This window comes from Odocoileus virginianus, unplaced genomic scaffold (genome assembly GCF_023699985.2).
Source record: "Odocoileus virginianus isolate 20LAN1187 ecotype Illinois unplaced genomic scaffold, Ovbor_1.2 Unplaced_Scaffold_2, whole genome shotgun sequence".
Classification (NCBI taxonomy): domain Eukaryota; kingdom Metazoa; phylum Chordata; class Mammalia; order Artiodactyla; family Cervidae; genus Odocoileus; species Odocoileus virginianus.
Genome location: NW_027224264.1, coordinates 8,117,139 through 8,127,615, shown reverse-complemented (window position 1 = coordinate 8,127,615; position 10,477 = coordinate 8,117,139). Strand labels below are relative to the sequence as shown.

At 52.9% G+C, this 10,477-nt stretch overlaps 1 protein-coding gene and 1 pseudogene across 2 annotated transcripts in view; both read left to right on the top strand.

Moving 5' to 3' along the window:
• Nucleotides 1-2,324: 2,324 nt before the first annotated feature.
• The window catches only part of HS6ST2 (heparan sulfate 6-O-sulfotransferase 2), a 333,770-nt gene continuing 325,617 nt past the window's right edge, over nt 2,325-10,477 (top strand). For both annotated transcript variants that reach the window (XM_070462297.1, XM_070462296.1), the window contains exons 1-2: nt 2,325-2,752; nt 3,628-4,146. In XM_070462297.1, the coding sequence (XP_070318398.1) occupies nt 2,325-2,752; nt 3,628-4,146 (947 nt within the window). The remainder of the gene's footprint in view (nt 2,753-3,627; nt 4,147-10,477) is intronic.
• LOC139033329 (N-alpha-acetyltransferase 20 pseudogene) overlaps nt 6,557-10,477 on the top strand; it is a 42,773-nt pseudogene continuing 38,852 nt past the window's right edge.

Below are 10,477 nucleotides of genomic sequence, written 5' to 3'. Positions count from 1 at the left end.
GAGTCGGACATGACTAAGTGAATGAGCGCACGCATCCAATCTCAGAAGCCGGACTTCACAGCCTCATCCTGCTCCTTCTTTATGCAGAGCAAAACTATCAACCTGACTGCCCCTTCCTCTGAGAATCAGATTGACTGTGTGCATGTGTTCCTCTTTATGACCTAAATGAGTAAATCCTGACTGTTTCCTGTATTGGTTACCAGTCCCTCACCCCCATCCAAGGCACCTTCCCATGTTCCAGTCCCACTGATATCTCTTAGAGCAGGAACTCCAGAGTTCTTAAGTGTCACTGGGGGCATGAATGTGTGACCCACTGTGTTCCAGAAGTGTTTCCCTGGGGACCCACTGAATGTATTGGTGGGTGGGAGGTGGTCCTCATATGGCACCATGAAGAGAGCCACCTACTGAAGACACCAAAGGGGTCGAATTGGTGGTCTGGGAGCAGGTAGAGACAACTGGCAGGTTGAGCCTCTCAGCAATCCTCATGGCTCGCCTGGCTCTCCCCTCAGCTGCCCTTTCAGATGTGTCCCAAGGGCCCAGGGGCATCTGGGGAGCTCTCTGGGGGGTCAAGAGGTCTGCCTTGAAAGTTGCTGCTGCATCTGACTCCTTAGTCTGACGCCTCATCCATCAGCTGATCACCACCCCCCCACCCCTCCCCAGGATCCCCAGACAGGTGAAATGCTTGAAATGCAGGATTCTCAAGAATCCATCATGCTTGCTGCCAGACGAAGGGACCCCTGCTGTCCCCAGTAGCTTGGGGGCCACATGGAAGTCCAACCAGGACTGGGGACATCTGGGGAGGAGATAAGGGCAGGGGGCACAGCTGTGAAATTGCCTGAGAAGGGCCTCTGCTTTCACGGGCCCATGACTCAGTTGGCACCTCTGAGCTTAGAGCAGGAGGTAAACACTGCCTCATATTTGGAATTGCCCAAACCCATCCCTGGGAAGTCCTGGTGGCTCAGTGGTAAAGAATCCACCTGCAATGCAGGAGATGCAGGAGACTGGTGGTTCAATCTCTGGGTCGGGAAGATCCCCTGGAGGAGGAAATGGCAACCCACTCCAGTATTCTTGCCTGGAGAAATCCCATGGACAGAAGAGCCTGGCGGGCTACAGCCCATGGGGTCGCAAAGAGTCAGATGTATAGACTAAACATCAACATCAAAGGCCATCCTGACAGAGAGCGAGATGGTCAGAAAGGAATTAGTCCTATTTTACAGCAGAGGAAAGTGAGGCTCAGGAGGGGCAAGTCATAATCCCAAGGCTGCCCAGCAAGCAAATGACAGAATCTCAGGTCTGGAGACCAGTGCTCGCTGCCTTACTGCACAGATAGAATAGACAAGGGATGAACAGAGCTCAGCAAGGAATCAAATGTTCTGAGGGAGATCTTGGGAACGCCTGTCTCTGCAGGGACTAACTGCCACCCCCACGACTCAGCTCACAGGCCCCCACCTCCCCCACAACACTGTTCTGAAGAGACACCACTGCCAGCCCAAGATTATTTCTGCAGAGGTGGGACTGGACACCGGTGGACAATCATTCACAGAAATACCAGTTCCCAATACCTGATCAATCAGATGGGAATAGTCAGAGTCCTGAGTCCTGGGACCTTGTCCTAAAGGGACATTCCTTCTTTCCTTGCCAATCCTCACAGTGCTGGTCCTGCAGCCGAATAGAGCCTTTCTGGACACTTGGCTTGAGGGCGCTCTGCACCTGTTTATTAAAAGAGGTGGTGTTAGGAAATGGATGGCTTCCTGGGTTCAAACCCTCAGGCTCTGCTGTGTGACCTGGGGCACATTACTTTCCCTCTCTGGGCCTGCTTCCTCATTTGTCACACCACCTTGGATTAGATGCCCCGCCCCCCCATGTAGTATTTAATCATGTGCCTTTCTTTTAACGAATTTTATGAGTGAAGCCTTCCTGTAGACACGGGGCTTGATGCTGGGTATTGAGAAAGAATAGGGAAGTATGGACCAGTCCCTGCTCTAAAAAAGCTCAAATTCTCATTCTGAAACGTTTTTTTTTTGGTCATGCCTTTTCCTTCATGCTGACGTACCTTTTCAGAAAATGCCCCCGCTTCCGTTGGAGAATGGAAACTGGCAAGGAGAGAGGGAAAAGGCCCAATTTGCGCCTTTGCTATTTTAGGGGAGGCTGAAATTATGAGCCCAATTGTAGTGATGCGCTCACTAGAGTGACCTCCGTCCCCCCAAACCGGAGAAAAGCCAGGTTTTCTGCTTAAGTGATTTGAGCTCTTGGGCTTGAGGCATTATTACATAAATTCAAGCTCGCTCCTGATCCTTAGTACCCTGAGTTGCCTGAAGGGGGGAATGGCACTGCCTGCGTGTGCAGCCGGGGCGCTCGGGCCGCCGTTGCAACCGGAGCGAGGAGCGCCCGCCCGCACCACCTGTCCCCGCCGGCATTCCAGAGTAGAGGCCGAATTGGCAGCAAGCTGGCCCGGATCCGTCGCCGCCTCAATCCGTGCGGGCCCTTCTAGGGGTGTATGTCGCGGGTTCAATTCCCAGCCACTCCTGGACGAGCCCCTAAAGGCTTCTTCCTCTCTGGCGGGAGCCGCGTGCGCCCCTGTCTTCATGCTGCTGCTCCGAGGCCGCCGCAGGCGGATGGATGACCTCGGGAGACGCGGGGACCTGGACTCCCTCTGCCGGGCCTTGCTCACCCGGGGCCTGGCCGCCCTGGGTCGCTCTCTGAAGCATGTGCTCAGCGCCATATTCTGCAAGACTTCCAGTCCCCACGCCAGGCACGTTTTAGGCGAAAGCCAGACTCGCGTTTCAGGGCCAGGGCGCGCGGGAGTGGTGCGGGAAGGGCAATCAACTGCGAGGAGAGGAAAGAGCGCGAAGTTCCAGCTGGCCCGCTGCGGCCGGGCTCGGGGGCTCAAGGGCTCTGGACGGGAGTGGCGCGCGTTTGGTTCAGCTGCGGCTCCTTCCCCGCGCTTCCGCGGGCACCCTGAGCGCAGCATCTCAGCTAGCAAGTCGGGTTGCTCGCGGACCCCCTTCCCCCAGGGGAACTCTGAACGCCGGGCTCTGAGCTCCCTCGAGGCGGCCCCCAAGGTGGGCAACCCGATGCGGGCAAGAGCAGGGCTTCGGAGGCGCACGGTGAAGGAGCCCGAGATCGGGCAGGCGAGGAGGTGGCGGCGTGCGCGCCAAGGGGACTGGGGGCAGAAGCCCCGGGGAGAGTCCGGTGGGCGAAGCGGGATGGGGATGGGAGCCACGGAGCCACCGAGAGTGGAACGAGATGCGCGGAGGCTCGGACCCGTGCTATGAGTTGAGGAGTGGGGCAACCGGGGCAGGCGGGGTCCCACGGGGACGAAACCCCGCGGAGCCGCTCCAGAGAGCCCCGGTGCGGGGAGAGGGCAGGCGGCCAGCGGTAAGGAGTCGGGGGAGTGGGGGGAGGAGGGGTGTGCGGCAGAAGCCACAGCGCTGAGCCTGCCGGGAAGGAAGGAAGCGGGGAAGGGCGCCGCCGCCGCCGCCGCCGCCGCCGCCGCGGTGGAGTACTCGGTGCCGAAGGGAGGGGGAAAGGGGAGCAACCGCGGCGCCAGGGGAGGGGGCGGTGCGGGCACGCGGCGAGCGCGGGCTGAGCTGCGGGATTGACGTAAGGAGCTTGGGTTTCCCCCAGCGTCGGGAACATGGATGAGAAATCCAACAAGCTGCTGCTGGCTTTGGTGATGCTCTTCCTATTTGCGGTGATCGTCCTCCAATACGTGTGCCCCGGCACAGAATGCCAGCTCCTCCGTCTGCAGGCGTTCAGCTCCCCGCTGCCGGACCCGTACCGCTCGGAGGATGAGAGCTCCGCCAGGTTCGTGCCCCGTTACAATTTCAGCCGCGGCGACCTTCTGCGCAAGGTAGACTTCGACATCAAGGGCGATGACCTGATCGTGTTCTTGCACATCCAAAAGACCGGAGGCACCACTTTCGGCCGCCACCTGGTGCGCAACATCCAGCTGGAGCAGCCGTGTGAGTGCCGCGTGGGTCAGAAGAAATGCACTTGCCACCGGCCGGGTAAGCGGGAGACCTGGCTCTTCTCCAGGTTCTCCACGGGCTGGAGCTGCGGACTGCACGCCGACTGGACCGAGCTCACCAGCTGCGTGCCCGCCGTGGTGGACGGCAAGCGCGACGCCAGGCTGAGACCGTCCAGGTGAGTGAGCGCCCGCGGCCGAGCGGGCTCCCCTGGAGCCGAGCCGGGGTGCTGACCCGGCCCAGCGGGCGGGCAGAGGATCGGAAGGCGCGGCCGATCGGTGCGGGTGACCCAGGGAGCACCTCGGCGTCCCTGCAGTGGCGCCCGGGTTGGGCTGGGCAGGCGCCTGGCGCCCTGGCGCGTGGGAGCACGGCGCTGTGGCGGCTCGTCCATTCCTTCCCGGGACGGCTCCTGTGTCTGCACACGGGTTGGCCTGCTTGGCGCCTCGGAGTGCGCGGGGGGAAGCGGCCGGGAGGCCCGGGACGCGCGCCCACCGGCAGCCGCCGGGACACAGTACCGAATGTAGATTCCGCACTGGAGCGCCGGAAAGAGCCGCGCTTTTCGCGTAGCGTGCCTAAGCCCCTCCAGCCTCTCTCTTCTCTGCACCCAGCTTCCCAAGCCGCCTTTTCTCTTCTTTGACGATCCCGCATTCTTCCCCCTCCTCCTCGGCCTTTCCCCTCGCTTCGACTATTCGCCTCTCTTTCTCTTGCTTGGGATCTTGTCAGCTCCTGGCCGCTTGCTCTTTCCTTCTCCCTCCGTTTCCCTTTCTCACTTTGCTTCCCGTCCTTTCTTTAACCTTTTATGTTTTTTTCCCCCTCTTCCTTCCGTACTTTTGTCGCTTCGCTCCTCCTTTCTTTCCGCTGGCTCTACTCTCCTTGGGCGAATGAATGTCCCTCTGCGGCTGTTTGCGGACACCCAGAGAGAGCTTGCGTCCCTGGCTACTGGCTGCACGCGGGGCATTCCCTGCGCCTTTCCAAGTGCAAGGGGCCCCTCGAGGGCCGAAGGGCGGGTTGGGACGCTGCTGCGGATCCCATGTGGGGCTCAGTCTTGAGAAACCTCTCCTGATTTACAAATTCCTGAGCCCTAGAGCAGGGCGCTGCCAGTCCTCTTGCTGGGAACCTAGGGCTGATGCTGAAAGAGCTGTTTTATGGAAAGCCTGTCACTTTTGAAGCGAGGGCATTTTCCTCCAGCCAGCTGCAATGCCTGGCTGCTGAAGGTCAGGGAGTGCCATAAGGGGGGGGGTAGGAAGGACTCTTTGGGGTGCAGTTGCCCCAGTCAGGGCTCCCATTCTGCTGGTCTCTATAAAACAGAGCGGGCTGCTGCAGGGGATGCCGGGAATGGATAAGGTGAGTTTAGTTGACACGGCCATGCTCTCTGCCTCTCCACCGAGCTGACCACAGGAGGTTGCTGCTGCTACAGAGGCTGCTTCCCTGGACAGATTCCCCATTCCCTTCTCATGGGGACGGCTGCTCTGTTCCAGACACTGTCACCTTTTGTTGGTACCTCTCGGAATGCAACAGCCAATGTGGGTTTTTCTGTCCAGCCCCAGACGAGTGGAGCCCTCCAACTTTCTGGTCATCACTGAGATTTAGAGGAAACCTCACTCCCTACTTACTTTCCCATCCCTCAGTTTACAGTGTTCTTTCTGAATGCTGGAATTCTGGGAGAATCTGTTGAACTCTCATTTCCCTTCCAGCACTAACTTCCCCTGTCCCCAACCTCCTAAGCAAACCTTGACCTTAGGAAGGTTGCCACCTCAATCCATTGTGAGAATTGTGTAAGCCATTGTCACTACAAGACTGTAGGGTTGAAGATGTTCACAAACAATTTGGCAATATTGAAAATAATTCCTCTTGCTGATGGAGCCTGTAGGTGTAGTGAGAGGTGCTGATATAAAAAAAGCTCTTGAGGGCAAAAATCGAATTCCATAGCCATGGCTGTGGCAGAGGAGGAAAAATGAAGTCTTGGCCACTATGGACTCCCCGGCCCTCTCTGGAGTTCCACGAGGCACATGTGCCTTTTAAAATCCCTTTGGACAGGTAGTGTGACATAGTGTGTAAACACACATTATTATTATTGTGATCTTGTGTATTTGATGGCCACTGTCCTCTGGCAGATTCCTTCAGAAAATTTCCATAGGATAACGAGGACTCCTCAAGGGGAGGGCTTAGCCTCCTGGACAGTCCCCAGTGGAAGCAAAATTATTTGAAATGAAATGCTATTTCCTTGGTCATCAAAAGGGTGATACCACAGTGCCATCTAGTCTAATAAAGGAAGAATCACTTTCTAAAGAGTCGGAGTTACTTGGATCTTCTGATAGTCACCAAAATGAAGTAAAATTTGCTAGAGAAACACGTGGCTACCCCAAGGGTACTTTATTTCTTTAATTCCTACCCACCTCCGGAAATCTTCATCTTAAAGAGTACTCATAGCTGGAGGGTTCCAGAATTTCCCAGGATGCTGACTGCTTACAGGACCAGTTCTGTGAACTCTGCTAATCTGTGTGAGAGAAGGTGTGCACAAGTGTGTGACAGTGAGAGTGTGTGTGTATGTTGAAAATTTAGAGACAGAACCATCTGTGCTGGCGGTGATGCATGAGGCCGAGGAGCTGGTCTCAGGAGACAGAAAGTCAGCCGTGGGGAGTTCCTGTGTGGAGCAGCCTTCCATGCCAGCTGCTGGTGGGCTGTGTGGTCCGCTGAGCTGAGCAGGACAGCAGTTCTGTCTGTTAGGCCTGGGAGTTCTGATGCCTGGGCCTCAGTTCCAGGCCAGCCGTGAGCCAGCTGCATGACCTTGGACCTGAGCCTCTCCCAGCCTTGTCTGTGTGGAGAGTGCATTCCAGTTCCTGATGAGCTTTGCCATCCCTTATTTTTGCTATGTCTCTGTAAAGTTGTGCTGTCGGTAGCAAGAAGGCAGAGTGGGCAGAAGTCTCCCCATTTATCAGATGAGACAGAAGCCCAAAGGGGTTGGAGGACTTTCTCAAGGTCATTGGACTCTTTAGTGACACAGTAGGGATCTTGCTCCAGCTTGGGCTGATTCCACAGCCCTGGCTCTGTGGACTGCGACTCCATGAGCAATGTTTTTTTTTTTTTTTTTTTTTTTTTTTTTTTTTTTTTGCAAAAGCACAGTGAGGTATTTCCTGTGAGTCATTACCACAAAGTGAGCACTCCATGGATGCTCACTGGTGTTATTATCACCTACATCATCGCCGTTTCCAGTCATTTTTACACATGTGTTTGAATGAGTGATTGGGCCAGGGTTGCCGCAGCCATTGGGAGAGAAATAGAATTCTACCTCCCTGAAGCTTTATGCTCACCAGGAGAAAGTCTGGTGGCTGGGTGGCAAAGGGGCGTCTCATTGCCAAGGCGGGAATCACTGCAAAGCTGAGCAGGGTGGGAGTACTCTGGGGGCCTGGTGAATAAGCGTCAGGAGGAGCCGTCAGCGGCTAGAAGGGACAACTTCTGACTCACTACATGCGTCCATGCTGGGGTGCGGGGGCGGGCATGAGAGGCCACCGAGCCTGCAAGCCAGGACCTGGATAGTGCTCCCACTGCTACGTTCTAGAAGTGCTCGGGTAATATATAACTGCTGAGTGCAAACGGCTGCCATCACGCTGCCTGGAGAGGACAAAGAGAGAGTGCTTGGCTGGCAAAAGGCACCAGTTTATTAAGATTTGTGTTTGTTTAAAAAAAAACAACACCCAGAAATTTCATTTCATGCCTCTGTGTGCGAGTATGTTGTTTAGGGGCCAGAGCGAAATCCCGCTCATTTGAGAATTCCCAAGACTGCTTTTGAAAATGTATCAAAACATGGTTGCTGATCAGTTCTTCTGACTCCCAGATTCTGCAGGCTTTTTCTCAGACCAAATTCCCTCTGTTTGTAGCCAACTCTAGTGCATCCCTGAGTCTGTGGGAGGACCTCAGAATTGGGCATTGAGAAACTGCACCAGGCTCATTCTTCCCCGGGGCACTGTGCTGGCCGGCACACTAGGGTGGCAGCTGGCGGCAGGAGAAGATCAGCTTCCTAGGCTCCCCAAGTCAGAGAATCTGGTCATCATATTCATGGTGCATCTTAGACATTTAGCGTCTTTACATTTTGCAGCAGTCATAGGGGAAGAGTAATTAATTGTCACCTAGAATCCACTAGGTTATCACTGACAGGAAAGGACTATATGGCATTTCTATGGAGCATAGCTTTCTCTCTCTTTTGTCTTCTTTGTGGTCACTCCTTTTTAATACTTGTAGTAAAGGCTTCCTTTTCTTTTCCTTTGGTTTAAAGGTGGCTTTATTTATTTATTTATTTTTGGCCGCATGGCTTGTGAGATCTTAGTTCCCTAGCCAGGGATCGAACCCAGACTTCATCAGTGAAAGTACCAAGTCCTAACCACTGGAGTGCCAGGGAATTCCCAAGCTCTATTTTGACACAGCCATGTCTTGGTAAGAAGTCCATGGTGCATGAGCCTGCTCATGGCTCAGGTGCCCATGCTCCGCTCCTTCCCTCATGCAGTGAAGCAGGACGATGAGATTGGCATGTGGAACAGGGCGAGACAGCGGGTGAATGGATCAATTTAGGCAGCGGTGCGGTCCTTCTGGTCCCTCAAGCTGTAGGCCACTGGGTTCTCACAGGGGTAGCTTCAATTAGCCGAGGATGCTAAGAGCTGTTATTGCCTCCTGCCCTGCACACAGGTATTTCCCAGGAGAGGGGGAGAAATTCACCATGATAAATTAACATCTTTGCCCGGATGGGAAATATGTTGCTGGCATCCCAGCCAAGCTCAAAGTTCTCAAGGTGTTATAAAAAACTATTTGGAATTATATTTTCTTAATAGTAATTTTAGATTAGTGCTGTTATGTGGCAATAAGAATATTAGAGCTTGTCTTTTCTAGATATCTGTCGTCAAGTAGTATGAAATGACTTTAAAGAATAGTCACCTCTTCTATCTGTCATTCGTGAAACGAAATTTTGTGAAGCTGCCCATTATATTCCAGGAGAGATGTGTCATCTTTGCTCTCACAGAACTTACAGTAGAACAGAATAATTTGGTGTTTTAGATATTTAATAAAGAAGATGGGTTTTGTTTGGAAATGATTTAAATATCAATAATGTCTTCAAAATGTCATACCTTTATTGGAATATGTTTTAAAAATAGAGAAAAGTTCATCTGTTTATGTAACAGTTTAGGTCTAATCAGCAAACTTTGTGGAGTAAGTGTTATGACCTCTGCCTAGTGCTGGCAGTTGATGGAGATTAGAGCCCAGACAAATCCCCAAAAGTCGAGGTCACTGTCTTCAGCTTCAAGTTCATGATGGCAAAAATGTAGAACTATGTAGCACAGACAGGTGGGGAGTGGGGAGGAACCAGTGATTTGGCAAGTCCATCCCCCCTCTGTAAAATGGGAGACTTAAACAGGTTGCTTTCTAAGGCCCTTTTCTTTCTAAAGGACAAGGAGCAAGCCAGAAAAATGAGAGATCTGTTTGGAAAGGCTTCTGGGAATAGGTGGCTTGTTTTGGGGGAGAAACTGGCTTCTCAGGAGACGCGGGTTTCATCCCTGGGTGGGGAAGATCCCCTGGAGGAGGAAACGGCAGCCCACTCCAGTATTCTTGCCTGGGAAATCCCATGGACAGAGGAGCCTGGTGAGCCCAAAGAGTCAGACATGACTTAGGGACTAAACAATGAACAAACAACAAAATTTAGAAGGAAGGAGGCATTGTGGGTGGATGTGGCATCCTTATGGCATCTCAAGATCAAGTCGCTGAGAAGGTTCATGCCTGGGGGAGGGTTAGGAAGCCTCCTTGTAGAGGTCCTGGAATGGCAACCAGAAGGTTGAACCCCAGAGGTATGAGAAACTCTTGCATGGCAGAAATGTAAGAAGCACAAAAGTAAGTGAAGGCTGTAGTCAAGTTAAAGGTATAGCTCTGATTTCCAGTCTGGAGTCGAGATGGTACCACTAACAAAACAGCGAGGTTGAGAAGGGGATCCAATGAGTGCTGGGAGGGTACTGAGAGTGGTGACCAGTCTAACTTGCCGAGGTTTCTACTGGCCAAGGCGTGCAAAGAAGTGAGAACTGGAGCTCTGAACAGGTTAGGGCTTAGTTGTATATGTAGGAGTCTGTGAACCCAGTTAATCTGAATTCACAGTTGGCAGTATTACTTAAATGATTGCTGCAATTTTCATGTGGGAATCTTAGCCAAGGAAAAGGCTGTTTGAATAGAGGAAAAGATCAACAGTTATGATTACATAAAAATGAGAAATGTTTACCCGTCCAAAAGTAACCAGAATGAAAAGGTATGTGTCAAGCTGATGAAGTTATGCACAACAAATAACAGACAGAAGGTTGACATCTTTCCTGGAAAAAGAACTCCAACAAATTGAGCAGAAAAACAAAGGCTATGACCAGAAAGCTTGCAACATGGATCCAAAGCTAGTTTACAGAAAGGGAAAAGCTTAGTTTTTAGTTTCTAAACTAAAGAAAAAAAAAGTTTAGTTTCACTAGTACTAAAGAAATGGAAATTTC